The sequence below is a fragment of the Ixodes scapularis genome, unplaced genomic scaffold (genome assembly GCF_016920785.2).
Source record: "Ixodes scapularis isolate PalLabHiFi unplaced genomic scaffold, ASM1692078v2 PGA_scaffold8__174_contigs__length_109621045, whole genome shotgun sequence".
Taxonomy (NCBI): domain Eukaryota; kingdom Metazoa; phylum Arthropoda; class Arachnida; order Ixodida; family Ixodidae; genus Ixodes; species Ixodes scapularis.
Genome location: NW_024609883.1, coordinates 34202899 through 34219813, shown reverse-complemented (window position 1 = coordinate 34219813; position 16915 = coordinate 34202899). Strand labels below are relative to the sequence as shown.

The window sequence follows — 16915 nt, the reverse complement described above, 5'->3', positions numbered from 1 at the left end:
AGAAGTTGTAACTAATCTTAGCCGTTCCCCGGACATCATATAAAGCAAGCTCTCTAGCTTGCAGCGCAAGCTATGCCAACAGCGTAATCTGGTTGGTGAAAAGTGTACGAATGACTCAAATGCTATGCGGTCTTCAGTGACAGTATGTAAATAGTTTGTATCATATTCCAAGTGAGTGAACCATTTGTACATAGCATAGTGTTCTGTAGATAACTGTAAATAAACTTCTGTTTACAAAAAAAAAAAAAAAAAAAATCCCCAGTAGCTCAGTGGGTAAGACGTCCGCTTCACACGCGGTGGGACCGGGTTCGATCCCGCGTGAAACTTTTTTTTTTAATAATATTTTCTGATGTTTACATTTCTTTTTTTTACAATTATTACTGAAGAAACAAAAAAAAAAAAAAAAAAAAGAAACAAATGTTGTGGACGACACGTCGCTGAATTAAATGGTATGGGATTTCCTTTTTGACACCTGCGAACTCAATGTAATCACTTTCCACAAAATGCAAGGAGCATATAAATCAGGTAGCGTCCGCTTTCCGAGATGCCCGTAAATGGTCTACAGGAAATGCAGCCAGCCATTGGTCCCGATCCCGTTGATCTTTCGGAAACTCTGTCGCACAATGCCACTTCTGTTTCGGACGCAGGACATGTGAGCCAGCTCTTCACGCAACATCTTGGGTGTATTCTTTTCGGAGCCGATAAAAATTCACCACGGGCACTCACTACTCATCTCCAACTCCTCAATGTACAAAACAACTCATCTTGGAGTACAGAACAACGAGCGGAACATACATAACTGCAAAAGAATCCCACGGCGAACAGTTCCCGTACGCCGCATGTCGTCTGCTACAAGAAGAAGAGAGAGAAAAAAAAAAAAAAAAAAAAACACGGTCGGGTGTAGCTACGTGACTTCCGCCACTCCACTCTCTCCTCTCCACTTCTCCGACCTCCGTCGGGTTTCGGTTTCGAGCAGTTGCGTCTTTTGGCTTTATTAAAAAATCCGCTACTCTGTTGCAAAATATTAATTGGGTAGTCCTCCGACACCATAATGAAGCGCCTGGCAAAAAATGAAAAATATTTTTTGGGGGGTGTCAGTGTCCCTTTAAAGAAAGTACAAGTGCCACTCCCTCCTCGAAGCCTGGTCGGGGCGCGAAAAATAAATATTAAGCAAAGCATTCCTCACTTCGATTAACACATACGCACACGCACACGCACGCACGCATGCGCACCTGCAAGCACACACGCACCTGCACGCATACACGCACATTCGCGCGCGCACGCAGATACCAAGCACACGCACCACACATACGCACGCTCGGTTGGGCGATCGCATTTTTACGGTTGGTTGGATGGTCGCGCCATCTGCCCTCAAAGCAACAAACAATATGAAAAGTTTGCCAAAGCCTTGATGGAGCACCGCTAGATGCCGCCACCATTCAAAGTTCCCCCTGAATAGCTTTCGGAATATGTCTCGCGTGGGGGTCGGGGACTGTAATGTCTGCCACGGGCAGTGGAAATTTGAAGGTACGCGAATTCGGACATAGGCGACACCGTAGTAATTCCGACCCACAAGCGACTGCCGAAGCTTTAGCACAACTTCGTCTCGAAGATGGTGAGCGTGCTTTTCACACCCTTCAGACAACCGGCTTGAAGCTCCGGCCTCGGCGGTCTCAATAAGCCGCTTAACGGTCTTTGCCATCTGTAGGCTTAACAAAAGTTTTGACAGGTGAATCACTAGGCGTTCGGTCGGGCCTCTTTCAAAATGTGCACTGGATACAAGTTATCAGTTCTAAAGACCGATAAGCTAACCGCACGGCAACAGAGGGACGTGTGATTCTAACGGTCAGATTTTTTTTTGTGTGTGTTTCTGACGATGCTCTCGGATGCTCGCTGTGTTGCAATGTTTGTAAGCAGTGCGTCGAGCCGTGTCATGTTTATGATCCGACTAACTTATCCAGTGAACCAATTTGAATTTTGCCCGTATGCGAACGAACAAATATTTCCGGTATTCAGCTTTTGGACCGTTATTTTGTCTTTCGCTCCCAACCGAGCGGCGGCTAGAACATCGCATAAGTTATTGCGAAGTGTTCAGTATGTTTCAGGACTTCACCAATCGATGCAGCGTACCAATGCTTAGTTCACCGCGTTCCAAAGTATGCGCTCAGTTATCGGTTTGGTATACTTACGAGGGGTTGCTTTCCAATTCGATGAAATCTGTCCACTGGCCTGACGACTAGAGATACCATAGTTTTTGTGTGTGTGATATTTGTCGTGGTTTGAAAGCTCGATGAACTTCACCGTGATCACTACGTACTCTGTCAACTTCAGTGCACGATAAACAAAAGTATTTAAGGGTCCATTGATAATACCTCTGACGGTCAACGCGAGTGAGTCACACTTAATTTTTTTTCGTTTTCTTTTTAGGTAAGTCTGGCATGACTTATCACTTTGCACATCATGCTGGCAAGATTCGCGCGAGGTATGTTTAAAGATTTGCTACCTCTATCTCCATTTGCTGTGTTTGTTACCTTGCTTGTCTCGGGAGGCAGTGACATTATCGACGTTGCCCCGTTGTCAGATGCCACCGCATCTGGAATTTCACAAAGCTCCTTGTGACAAGACACTGATTATAGACACTTGTCGCCATTGTTTGCGGCGAACCAGTTTGTCAGTTAGTTATGATATCAACTCACGCTTGCCCAGGAGAGCAATCATGGATTGGTACTTTAATTAACTTACAACCTAACCAGGTGCATCTGGAGAGAATAATTTATTGTACCACCTAGGTTTCTTGGCGTAATGAAGATTTATTTCAGGCAGAAGCACGGAGTTATAACATGGCGTTTTTTCATCTCCAAAGAAAGACGAAATGAACTTGTGTGTTTGGTGTTCACTGGCTGTGAAACCAGCTTGCGAAACGTATCGGCACTGGGACTGCGCTTTGCATTGTGTACTCGGAGCAATGCATACATCAGGCAATGCCGTGATGTGATTGCTGCGCCAAACTGTGCCATTGGGCTAACCCTGCTACATCCTGCTACATTTCGCCAAAATATGGGTAATCTGTGCCAAGCCTGCGCCAAAGAACCAATTTTGGTCGCCTTTGAAAGCCGAAACTAAACTGAGTACCGTAATTGAGCACACATGAGCTAGGTGGTGCAAGCAGCCGTCCGATACAAGGTACCCTGCATCAATTGTTCATCCGGTCTTGCGTGGCTTTTCCCCCCGTCTCTCCTCTCGCGTCTTTAAAAAAAAAAGAAAAAAACATTTCAATGATAGACGTGGGTGTTTGCGGACGCTCCGACGCTAGCGTGCTGGGTACCAGCCGTGCAGTTTGGTCCGATATATTTGTATCGTTTAACTGAAGCATTGCAAATGTGTCATGTCATTGGCATTTCAGTTACATGTTGAAAGACTCCGAGGTTGTCTATCTTGACAATAATTAGTTGATTGCGGCGAGCAATGTGTCCTTCGTTTGTACACCACTTGAAATTAATATCTTTTTTTTTTTTCTAAGAATATCTGTTCCAGAAGCAACATTCGCTGCTCCGAAACACTGTTTTAGCTGCTCCAAAAGCCAGTTTTGCTGCTCCAAAACTCTGTTTTGGCTGCTCCAGAAGGTGCTCCAAAACGGCTTAGGCCAATCACATCACTGGGTAATGTTCTAAACACATTTTAGCAGCTTAAGTTTGGATATTTATTAGCCCACATCCCTCGCTTCATTCACTATTGAAAGTAGTTGCTGTGCATACTGCCCTGCCATCCACAGGGCGTTTGCAGTCTGGCAGCTTTGATTATTAACTGGTGTGGAACCAGAAATTTATGCACTTGATAGTGGAAGGCAAACTTCCTCATGCTGTCTACTCATTTACATGGTCTGCAGTTTGCAAAGCACTTTTTTGCAACTCTTTCACTTTATCCTCACTAAATCTCAAAACAAGGTAAATCTTGTAGGTTTCCCTCCCTCTCCTGTGTCAGGGCTACAAGTTCACGTTGGACTAGTAGTGTTCATTGCCATCTAGGAGAAAAGCTAGCTTCCTTCCAGAGCACGATTTATGGATTACTTTCCTTGTTCAGTGGCTTCAGTATGCCGCTCGCCGACATTATGGTATGATTTAAGCGTTGGCCTCCTTTTGTCTGCATTTTATTTTTGCATTTTTGAAAATATGGCGAAAAATTGGTAGTGCTTATACATAGCAACCCTAGGTAACGAATGTGTAGGATATCAGTCGTAAGTCGCAGGATTTTTTTGCCCATAAAATATTTCAAAAATCAACATTTTGCAAAATTCGTGAAATACTGGGTCTGTAAAAATAAAGTTGTTTGTGGTATCTACTTTTTGATAGGATGAGGTGGCTAGCTCAACTTTCAGCATCACTACAAATGAGGTTGCTGTCAGGGGCCATTGTGGCTGTTGGAAAGTTAACACAGAAAGTGTTACCTGTTGTGCGAGATATTCTTCACACATCACTATGCAGACACCACTCAGGGATGTGGACGTTTTGTGTTCTACTCCGTGGCTGTTGGAAAGTTAACGCACGAAGTGTTACCTTGTAGTGTGAGATATTCTTCACATATCACCGTGCAGACGCCATTCAGAGATGTGGACATTTTGTTCTACTCCGCTGTTTGGTCCGTGCCATTCCAATCAAACCCATCTGCATTTTTTGAAACGACAGGTTATTAAGATTTCAAATCTTGCAGCAATCAAGTCTTGTTATCTATTATCGATAGCAGGCTCCTTGAAGGTAAGGAATATTTTTTGCCCCTGTTCCTTAGGGATCTTATCTGGTGTTGAAATGTGTGCCTAGCTACTTCAGTTGCATGGTCCGATAGTGCGCTTTGTAGGAGTTTGCATGAGCTAGAGGGTTTTTCAGTGCAGACTTTATGGGTCACCTTTTGAAAATCTTGCGGTAAATCACAAGCAACATTCAGATATGTCAGAAGTTTCAGTTTTGCTCTGGTGTGATATGGTGAAAGGTGTATATTGTTATGTTACACGGTTACAGTGCTTATGTGTGCTCGTAGCTACAAAAATTTCAATACATGCCCACCATTCTCACTATAAATAGCAAAAATTATTTCGCAATAGCCTATATTAATTGCAAAATAAAAATGTTAGTTCTCAAAAATGACTTCAAGGAGGGATCTTGAAATATCGTGGCCATTTGACAGAGTTACTGTCAGCGAATGCTGCATCTGCTAATACATTTTCGTTCAGCCTAAATTTAGGATTAAGAATTTGTTGGAATTAAATGTCTATTTCTAAATCTGCCACACTCTTACAATCATTACGTGTATTCAGACATGTTGCCTTCAGGGTATTAACTAATAAGGTAGAATTCTGAGATGTCCATCCTGCTCGGTTCTTTCAAAACCACCGATGTTTCTCACCTACAACTGAGGATGTTGCGAACCGGTTGGGGTTGGAGTTCGACCAGGTTCAACGTTTTCAAACTTTTATTGAAAAGTTCGAGAAAGTTTGATTAGGGTTCGACTGTCATGCGCATGCCGTGACGGGCTGACCCAGTTGGCTTTGGATAGGATGGTAATGACCAAATGATGAAGTCAGACATTCTACTTTTAGTAAGGACAGCACTGTTTTTTTGTTTTTTTTTTGTTATATAGCAAGAATAAGTTATGTTATTAACTTTTAAGTTATTAGAATTATGTTCTGTTGATTGTAACTATTTACAAAATAAAACATCCTATTCCTTAAAAATGATTACTCCAAACCTAGACATGCTTGTATCGAAGTCGAGCCGCACTGTCCACAAAGTCTAACTTTTTAAAACTGGGTTAAGAGGTCGAAGGTTCGTGAAACCAGTCGAACCTTGAGGTTTGACGTAAAGATCCGGCTCGACAGAGGTTCGGGACATCTCTTGTTGCAACATATCTGTAGGAGAAGCTCCGCCTCCTAACCCCCGGAAAAAATGGCGCTACTATATAAATGCGCAATTTTTCTTGAGTCACGGCATCGGGCAGCGAGAAACATACACTTCTATAACCACATGCATTTGCTTGGAAACGGCAAACTTGGCGTAGGTGTGACTGCACACAAGAACAAAGACCAGGGAAAGGAACGAACACCACGGGACATATTTTTACAGCTTTCCGTGTTGTTTGTTCCCCTCCTTAGTCTTCCTTGTTGTGTGTTATTGCAATTACATTATATTTGACTTTCACCAACTAGCCCAGCTCTCAATCTTACTACTTTATTGCATTTAATATTTTACTAGAGGAGGGCTATAGTTCTGTTCCTTCCTTTAGTGTGGGCGAAGCCTCTTCTGCATATCTTGGGTTGCAGCAAACTAGCGACGAGCAGGTGGGAATGGTTCTTCCAGCACCCGCTAAAACTTTCTGAGGTTTGTTTACAAATGCTGCTGAACAACAAAGTTGCAATGTTTGTTTTTATTTTAATTATATAGAATGTGATGATCCCTGGGCAGCAGGGGTGATATGTACGCTTTGGTATCAAACTATATAATGGAAATAGATGTAGTGAACAAGCGTTGGAGCTAGAAACATGTGCAAATTTCTACCAATTAGAAGTTCTAAGATGTTTTTACGTTCTTGTGATTGTGATATCTGTGACTACTTTAAACCGTTTATTATAATAAGGCTGTCTAGCTTTTTAATAAAGCAAATTATTGGAGAAACCAAAATAAAAGAGCTTTTAGGAGCGTGTAACTGGTAACCGAAACTGAAACACCGAAATGAAACCGATACCAACAGGAAACGGTAACCGTAACCGAAACGTTGCATTTTTTCATTTGTGTTCCTGGTTTCAGCGATGGTTTTTGAAGTGAAACAATGCTGCTCGCGTGGCACCTTTTGCTCTAACACTTCATTGGTGCTTCGTGGTGATTTATTCATAGAGGTTGGTACCAAACTTAAAACCCCATACTGGAGCTCCATATGCTTACCTTTCACTCAGTCGGTATTTTGGATGATTTCCTTTTATATTAGTTCATAAAACGGTACAAAAACCAGGGTGTCTGGCGACCAGAAAAACTGGGGATTGTCAGGGAAATTTTAATTACCAGGAAAAATCGGGGAATAGACCCTTTCCGGAATTCAGTGCCATCTGGTGACTCAAATGGCAGTTTAACTTTTACCATACTAATGGTGGCAATGAACCTGTGGCTTGCAGTATTTTATGGGGCACTGTCAGTTTCACAAGTCAACGGTAAACGACAATGTGCGTTTCACTGTTCAGGTCTTTTTCAATCTCTTTCAGTTTCGATGGTGAAAAAGATGCAACCAGTAAGAACGAAGCACCAACCCACATAGACGCCTTGACAAAGTTTGATACACCATAGGGGCTTTGAAGTCGATTCTGTGCTACTAACAGATTGACTGGGCCCGAGTTAGAAATGAACGCTTACGCAGCTTTTACATCCAATTCCTGCTTCACGTCGTGCTAACATCTAGAATGTCTAGGCCTCGAATCATCTGCTTAGAAGCATCTTCAGCTTCTTCCTTCATCAGTAAACAGAAGGCAGCCATTAGTATAGCACATATGCCATTTTTCAAATGATTATAGTGATCAAAGTGGCCAGACTGAATACCTGAAAGGGTCTATTGTCAGCGATGTTGTCAAAAAGCGAGCCCAGTCAGGGAAAACGAGCCGGAAACGCCTTCGAGCGTCCTGAGCAAGGACTTGAGGACTCTTGGGCAGGAAAGTAGGCAATAAATTCTGCTAATAGCGGACCCCAGGCTCTGCTCATCCGATGTAAAGTGTGCTATCCGATGCAAAGGGAACAGCCGACAAACCCAGTCAAGCCTTGGATTGGATTGAGGGCGTAACACTAGGCTAAATCCAGTTAGAGCGACCAGATTTAGTAACAAATGGGAAAGCCACAGACCCTAATAGAATCCAAGCCGAAAGTATTCGAAAGTTTTCATTTGGCAGCCATGCTGCCATTCGGTTATTAGAAAGGTGTGTGTGGTTGTGCGTCATGTTTTCATCGCATTTCTGGAAGTGGTCACTTCACTGACAATGTCGGCGGCAAGGAAGGACTCATTTAATCCAGACTAAACGAACCCAAATATTTTGGAATATGAAAATTGGATTAAACCCGTGCAATATGATCCTCGCAGTGCTCAATGCTTGATGCCTTGTGTTGTAACGTTCTTATATACTTAACTGCCTCTACAATGGTCGGGGAATTTCACCTGAATTTGTAAGGGGAACCTGGAAAAGTCAGGGAATTTCAAAATAATAGTTTGCTAGACACCGTGGCAAACAACCGGCACTCATTCGTGTTTACTGGATAGCTGTTTTGCATTCTGTACAGCGAAACATTTGTAAAACACACGTGCACTTACGGGGCACTCAAGTGGATCCTGATATCATCTATTTATTGTTAAAACTCGATCTATGGCCTCTAAGCATCCCCCAAAACTCGAAATTGCATTAAAGGGTGACCAGTTTTCCTGTTTAAAAATCCAATAAAAAATCGTGCCACGTTCCCCTTTCTGCGCCGTGGCGCAGAACACCAGGGGTCGCCGTCAGACGGGAAGGCAGCAGGAAAGAGCGCGCGGCAGCCAATCACGAGTGACGGCTTCCCGGCGGACTAAATTTTTGACTAGTCGTTCACTAAAAAAATTTGTCCGCCGGGAAGCCGTCACTCGTGATTGACTGTTGCGTGCCCTACCCTGCTGCCTTCCCGTCCGATGCCGTCCCCTGGTGTTCTGCGCCACAGCGCGGAAAGAGGCGCGGCACGATCTTTGATTAGACTTTTAATAGGGAAATCGGTCGCTCTTGAATGCAGTTTCGGGTTTCTTAGGATGCTTGGAGCCCGTAGATTGAGTTACGAGAATAAATAGACGATCTCAGAAGCCACTTGAGTGCTGTTTTAAGTATCATCCTAATATATTTTTAAACCACTCTTAGTTAGCTTTATATTATCTTTATTTCCGAATCACGTTGCTTGAACCCTAGAGGCCTTGCTGTATTTACATTGGGGTGTATCAAGGGTTATTGTTTTACTCATTTTTTTTCTTGTTTTAAAATTGTTTTTATTCGGCCTGCACTTTAGGTCGCTCTTTCGATCCGGACGTTGAGTCACTGCGCGGTTCTTTGAGATCCGGGTTGGAATTATCCCGTGTAATGTGACCTGCTCTGCTCATAATCTGCGCTACTGTTATATTAACAATTGTTTCTCGATGAACTGTGATAGAAACTGGAGGAATATACACCCTGAGTATAAACTGGAGGAATATACACCCTGAGTATGTATTCTGATGTTCACCAGACGATTGTGCATTCTATTTCTTTCTCTGATAATTAGTGTACAGCTTGCTGGTGTATCCTTCAAACGTCAGTGTTCGAAATTATTTTGAGGTTCTTATTATTACTAGCTAAAAATATACACCCTCGAATTTAGTTACAACATAGGAAGGTTCTTTGGAAACGCGCATTTTATTTCCTTACAGTATTGGTCGTTTATAAACCAGTGCTTCTGTCACAAGGATGCCAATCGGCGTTTCTTAAAAATTCATTCTGCGTCAAGAAGGAAAACGGCGGCGAACGTCATTAAGAGATCATATCTGCCAGCTTTGGGCTTTCGGTGCATTGTTTGTTTTCGCATCTTTTAAAAAAAAAAAAAAACGAAAAGACTCCTTTGACACCTGTCACTTGTGAAGTGCGAGTCCCTGGTCGCGAAGAGGTGTCTCGTATACCTGATGTTTCCAATAACCGGAGATGACTCCTTTCCGCAAACCGCTTTTTTTTTTTCTTTTTTTTTTTTTACATCTGCGTTGTTGTTTGTAAAATGATATCATTCGAAGGGGAAGGAAGTTTAAATCGACTAGGAACTTCCCACTTTATTATTGTTATTTTGTTTTTTGATTTACGCGCATCTACACCGATAGATATGAGCTGTGCTCCGACGACCCCGTGTCTGCGTGTTATGACGTCATCTTTCGATTTCGTAAGCGACCTATCCGCATATCCTGGGTTACGTCGCGCCGCGTTGCAACGGTGTTGGTGTTTGTTGCCTTGTGTTTCGGAATGCCGAAACCTCGTTCCGGCAACACGAACTTGCGAAATTGATTTTTCTTTCCTAGTGTTTTTTTTTTTCTTTTTTTTTTAAATACGCCAATTTAAATTATGTGCTGCTTTTTTTTTTTACCCTTTTTGCAATGCTTGTATTTTAGGGGGGAGTCGTGTATCTTGTGTGGAAAACTTTCTGCGTTTGTTGTAAGCGTGGTTGGGAAATTGCGGGTTCTTTCTGAGATTGGAATTTTAATATCTGTACCTCGACTTGGAGAAGGTAGCTTTCTTACTGTGGAGGTAATATCGGTTAACCTCCAAGATGGCTACACAACTCCCGCCTTGTCCTGTTTTCCTGTATGTTTGGGGGCGGGGAAAGTGCAATGCACTGCAATCTCAGACGGAGTTTTTTCATAACAAAAACGTTTCTTGTTTCCTGGGGGGGAGGGGAGGGAGGGGGGGCTGTGGGTTGGGCGCGGCGCGTTAATCAGGGTCGCTAAACTCGTTAGACACAAAGTTGGGGCCGAAGTTCGCGGAGCGTGCTGATTGGACTCTCGCGTTGATGGTGTCACGCGGGACGACATGTCAATCATCCAAACTCTCTCGGTGCTTAAATTCCAGTGACAATGTGAAACACAAAGTCGTCGCGAGGTACATCGGAGCGCGCGCAAGCAACACCGTGGGGCCAGGCGATTAAACGGCGGCACTAATGACGTCGCTCCCGCGTGTCCCTACATCCCTACGCCGCGTTAGAATCGGTAATACGCAGATTGTCCTTAGGTAGATTGTAAATACTCTAACCTTCTCGTCGTTTCTGGAAGTATTGGTGACGACAAAGTGACGTTTCACAACTTTGGGAACGAGTTGTTTGAGGCCCAAATCTTCGCTTTGGAATCGAGGCGAAGATTGAACTTCGTGATATTGTGGAGCCGTGCGCGGTGTACTCGACTTTAGAGCTCATCTTCTGCCCTTGTCAACAAAGCCACTGGGGTCACCCGCGGGCGGCGTGTGTAGAGTTGTCGTTAATGTCTGAGAGATGAGGAGGTAGTTCAACTGCTCTACTCAAGTTACTGTAGTTTAACTACTTTTCTGAGTAGTTTATAACTTTCAATTACATTTTTATTTCGGTAATTAGTAGTTTACTTTAATTACTTTTTCTGAGTAACTTCTACTAAAATTACAAATTACTCTTGAATTCTAGTGGTTGTTTTGCCTATTAACAAACATTTCTGCACAAAAGAGATAAGATGTTGGAAGATCAGCTGATATTCGTAAAGAGGAGGAAGCATGTGGCGTAGGAAAGGGGAGGTGGAGAAAATGTGTTGGAGAGTCCAAAATCCCCCCTTCTCCCCCCCCCCCCCCCCCCTCCCTCCCCTCTGCAACAACACTGCTACGAAGCGCCAGGAGCGAACAGGCTCGACGTAAGAGAGGCCGAGTAACTGCGGGATTAGCGCCGAAGACTGGCGTTTCTTTGTATCCCGAATCTCAAGGAGACTTGACCCATTCGAAGAAAGGGCTGGTTCCCGCTTCTCCCGTACGTAGAAACTCTCGCCCACTACAGGAGGTGCTCACACTGCATCCTCACTTAATGGTACGTTTACACTTGCGGATCCGCTAGCGAATCCGCCCAGCTTTCGCCGCTGGGGCGAAACGCTGGGCGGAAAACGCGGAGGCGAGCTGTTTTGGTCCAGGACCTATTTCTGCCGCCGAACGGGGCGTTCCGCTGACCGGAAGTGACATTCTTGCGCGGCGCGACGCTGCCTACGTCACGAGTACGCGTTCTTCCGGGAGCAGCAACGCCCGGGAGAGAGAGAGCCGAGGCGGGAACTCTCGCGCCTTCTCGTCATATTTGACGAGACGTTACGGGAACCGCTGCCGCAGCCGGCGCTGCCGCCACTGCTCGAAGGAAATAGATGTGAACATAACCAGCTCGTCGCCGCCGCCGCCGGGAGCGGATCCGCTCCCGCGGCAGCGGATTTCTTTTCAGGTGTAAACGTACCATAAAGGAGGCTACAAAATGCAGCCCCTGCTTTGAAGCTCATCTGGTGCTCCCGTAGTTCGTGCTGTAATCAAAGAAGCGCTTGCTAAAGGTCAACGCTAAGGGGACCCTTTTGCGTTGCCTTTCCTTCCAAAACATAAAATATGCAGATCTGCAAAGATTTGAAGATCGTTCGAGTAACCTTAGTAATTCCATCAACGTTTTTATATAAAAAGTAATAAACAAGCAGTGTTGGTAATACCTGGTACTTAAAGTACTATTGTTGAGAAAGTTGTACTTTACTTGAGGTACATCCGGGCATGTACTTGCACTTTTCGAGGAAATTAAAACTCCCAACTTCAAAGTACATTCCCCGAATTTGAAAAAAAAAAAAAAAAAAAGGCGTATCGTCGTGTGAAAACGCGCTCTTTCAAGACGTCATCTGGTCATTTCTCTGAGCGAAGTAATGGTGGCTATAAGACTGACACAAATAAGTGGCTCATAAGTTGATTGTGTCAAATAGCTCGTCAGCGAGAGTAAAATAACTACTGTGGCGACTTTGCTTTATACAATATTTGCTGCCATTTCCGTAAAAAAACGGATTCACCTCTGATTACCTCAGGAGCAATGCGTACCAGTTCCATAAAAAAAAAAAAAAAAAAAAAAAAAAAAAACACTGGGGAATTGAAAGGGCATCATGATAAATTATGTTAAAATAATGGTACTTTACCTTGAAACGTATTGTTCTTATAGTTCTTTGCTTCAAGTATATTGCACCTAGTGTACTTACTACTTTCCTTGAAGTATGTAACACTTCATTTACTTTGCACTTTGCTTCAAGTACTTTTTAGATGTACTTTACGCAACACTGTAGACAAGAAAACACTGTCTAAAAATCAAGCTCAGGCAGTGCTAAACCTCAAACCAGAGATTCCACATTTGCGGTACATTATTGATTAAACAAACAAGAAAGTACAAAACAATTAGGCACGCAGAACCAGAACCAGCTATTAAAGCATTTTTTTTAAACAATCCGATCCATATCTGGCTAGCACAATATCGCTAACGGATGAAAACCTATGCACTTTCTTTTTACCATAAAAAAACATATAAAAGTAACTTCAAAAGCAATTCGCTACTTTTTTACTGTAATTAGTGATTTTCTCAATTACTTTCCATTTGAGTAATTTCTACTCTACTAATTAATTCTGAGGTCAATACTCAGTAACTTTACTTAATTACTTTTTTGAATAACTTGTGCGTGTCTGCACACACGCACACACACACGAATAGGAGTCAGGAAGGGCCGTAGAAATTGTTAGGGAGGGAGAGAGAGGGGTGATGGTCATAAAAAAGGGAAAATCCCCCCCCCCTCCCCCCAATTTTTAGGGCGCAGCCCTCAGGCGCCCGTTTCGGGCTTGAGCGGCGTCGCCGTCGGCGTAACCGCGCGCGTTGCATTATGGAACGTTTCTCCCTTAAATTTCAGCGGAGAAATGGAAGTCACGTGACCTCAACACCCATTCAGTTTCCCCGCTAAATGGGAGGGGAGCAGGAGAGAAGGAAAGGGCACGGAGAGGGGTTGAGGGGCATACCCTCCCCTCCTCCTCCTCAAGAGCTGCGCTTTAATTCGACATTACAGAGAACTGCAAACGCATTTCATTTTCCTTTTATAGCGGAGCTGTGAAGGGCTAGGTTCCCCAGGATCGTGTCGGTGTATGTCGACACAAACCTACCTGGACAGCTACCGCCATCTGTAAGCGACGGCGGCAAGCACACAACCAGTATGGTTTCCGCCGTCGCTCGTAGATGGCGGCAACCTTTCCAACAATAATAGAAGAATGGATTGTTGGGCGCATTGGTGGGAATTCATCGTAGGAAACAGCGCGAAAAACAGACGACGATGAAGAAGCACACAGTGTATCGAGTGCAGCTCCGCTGGTCTTCCTTCTTCACGAGAGGGGAAAGGCTGAACGATTTTTTATTTTTTTTTTATTTTAACTCTGAAATGCTATGGTGAGAGGCTGGGGCGATACCCCCCTGCCCCCTCCCCCCCTTACACCTTATGCCCCTTGTCCCCCTCTTTCCACGCCACTGGAAGGGGGGGGGGGTGATTCTGCCCCCCCTCCCCTCCCCGTCCTCCTGTTTCGACAACCCTTCTTAGTGGCGTTCCAATTGAGCGATGACGAAAAACAGCACAGCGTGCAATTTTCGAAATGATGGTTCTCTAGGGATTCTGGAATTGAAACGGTTCGCGTTCCATAAACTCACGAGCGGCCATGGCAGACTTCCAAGCGAGAGGCTCGTGCCATGGCTCGTTGTATGCAGGCCCGTTCAGTGCCGTCCTTTTATAGTTCATACATTTGACGTCAGGGACAGGATTATCAGTTGTGAACAACGAATTCGATGGTGCGCGTTCGAATCGACGGTGACAAGTTTGATATTGTGCGATGGAAGCTGGGTGTCATCGCGTTTTCGTAACTTAACCATCAATGTTGACAACCTGACATTACTCTTATCTTCGTTGATGATTGCAGAATTAATCCCAGGTTGGCTAATCTTTGGAAGTCTACCATAAAATTATTTTATCCCGCCGATTGGGAGGAGGAGGAGGAGGAGGGGGGGAGGGGGGGGGGGCCGAAAGTGGACAATGCTGCTCGGCTGGCTGTGACCTAGCCCCGTCGGGCTACACTTTGATCAAATTCAAAATGCCGAGATAAATAAAAGGAACGACAGGGACGCTTTTTAGTAAAATCTGCTTTATCGGCGGAAATAAAAACGATATCAGACTATCAACTTAGACGGTGTTGATTTGAGTAGAGGCACTAAATGAACTGCGCTTAGAGTATCGGCACTCCGTTCCCCGATATTGTTGTGGGCGCCGCCATTTTGGCTCGTATGCAGGGCAGACGCAACTGCCGATCGTCTTTGCTCGAAACTGGGACTTCCTCAGCACTAGATTCGGTGTTAGGAAGCTCATGTAATATTGATTTGCTCTGTCGTGAACTCTTTAAGCATTTGTGGAGGGCGGAAAAGCGTTTCTTGTGATTTTAGATAAAGCTCGAGATAACTGGCAACCAGGATTTTAAGACACGATATAGCCAAGTGTCGTTACTCTGAAGCGTAGCTTATTCAGTGGCACTAGATTTTAGAATGCAATTACCAAAGCCTTCAGTGGTTTTCAGAGACTGTCAAACATGTCGGTCGCAGCTGATAATCTTTGTCGTGACGTCACACGTATGAACCACGGCTGTCTCCGCACACTCTCGTGCTGCTCTTGTTCGGCGCCTAGGGAGTGGTAGGGAATTTTCGACCCTTCAATGAAAAGCTTCATGAAGATACACGGATCTGCGGGCTTGTTTGTGAGAAAAGAAATCTTCGCGGCAATCTTTCGGCTTCCCCTCCCCCCCCCCCCCCCCCCCCCCCCCCCCGCTCTATGTCATAACACAAAGAATATTTGTGTTGAGGAGTTTAGCGACCCAGTGATCGTAATCACAACTATAGGTTATAATTACTGACTGTTACAATTGAAAACCAGCGTGTTGGTTAATAGATACAAAACTTGAAAGTATAAAACAGGACGAGAGAGGTTGTTGCTAAATGAAAGATGTCCTGTTCCCGTCCTCCTCCGCTCTGTTTTATACTTTCAAGTTCTGTATGTAATTACTGACTGAATGAGAACGTGCTTTCTCTCGAGGTTCTCGAGATGTCGAAGTGCCGAGGCACGAGATGCCATAATTTAAAATGAAGGCAAGCTAGATGTCTTCGTATCACACACACGCCTGTGTTCCTAGAGTCTGACAGTAATAATAATCACGTTAACTTATTCTACTCACAATCTCATTCCTCGTTACTGCGTGAGAAGTTTTGCGTGGAATGCCGCCAGTTTCACGGTATAGCCTCCAGATGGCGCGAGCGGGGTTCCGGAGCAACTATCATCATCAGCAGCCAAGTATTTTTTCTCCTCCGTCCTCGTCCCGCTCCTGCGAGCCTGTGTCGTCTGCTATTGGAGTCAAGTCTCTTCGAGTGTGCGCTGCGGTGTTTCTTCTAAAGTCGAGCTGTCGCTACTTCTTTTCGTCTTTTTTTCCCCCTCGATGATGTCATTTTATAGCGTACGTGCTCGCATTTCATCGCGTTACGTCTCCCGAGGAATTCGTCACCTCGTGAGCTGGAATACCTACTGATTTTTTTTATTTTTATTTTTGTCTTCCTGGTAACTATAGCGAGAGGGACAGAAAAGAAAATGGAAGAAATGTCACGAAAAATTGTCTCGTCGCTGCTGGAGGAAAGAAACTTAGTTTCGTCGTCTGCTACTTTGGACTAGTTCGCGACCGTCTGCTACGATCAACTGTGCTGTGGTGTACGGTGTCGTGTGGTTAAGTTTCATTTTTGGTGCTTCGGCGCTCGATTCTTTTTTTTTTTTTGATTCGTGTTTTGCGACGCAGTCCAACCGCCAAGATTTCGAAGTTTGTGTTCAAGAGCTCGTCGTCCATGTCTTACATGCTCGTGCAACTGCCGGCATTGACGGAGCGTCCGCCACCATTCGTCAACGGCAAGTTCTTCTTAGCCTATCTTTTGGTTGCTTACTTGATACATGTTTATTTGAAATTTTTTTTTAGTACATCCAAGATTGGGTGGAGAAACTTGAAGCAACCAAAGTAGGAGGAGGCAAAAGTCGATAGAGACCAACAGTCTGTTTTTGTCGTCGGCAGAAACCAGTGGTATTATTTCTCTCGTTTTTGTTTCTCGGAGGAGTGCCGCCAGTTCTGAATGGTAGGCCAGGGCCGTTGTTGTGTGGTGCACGTTGCACATTTTTCGATGTGGAATGTGTATAAAAATTGCGTGCATACTACAAAAAAAAAAAAAAAAAAAAACTTATTTCTGACTTTTTTTTTTTTTTTTTTGCGGACATTGGTTCTGAAAGTACGATGTATGTA

General features: G+C 44.3%; 1 protein-coding gene across 6 annotated transcripts in view; it reads left to right on the top strand.

Annotated features, from left to right (window-relative positions):
• The first annotated feature begins 1434 nt into the window (after positions 1–1434).
• The window catches only part of LOC8036928 (phosphatase and actin regulator 1), a 103567-nt gene continuing 88086 nt past the window's right edge, over positions 1435–16915 (top strand). For 2 of the 6 annotated variants that reach the window (XM_040214961.3, XM_040214960.3), the window contains exon 1: positions 1472–1615. In XM_040214961.3, the coding sequence (XP_040070895.1) occupies positions 1498–1615 (118 nt within the window). In that variant the 5' untranslated portion in view covers positions 1472–1497. Of the gene's footprint in view, positions 1616–1781; positions 1846–2427; positions 2483–16915 lie in introns of those variants that run through there. The other 4 variants (XM_029981727.4, XM_029981704.3, XM_029981733.4 and 1 more) reach the window with 4 other exon arrangements.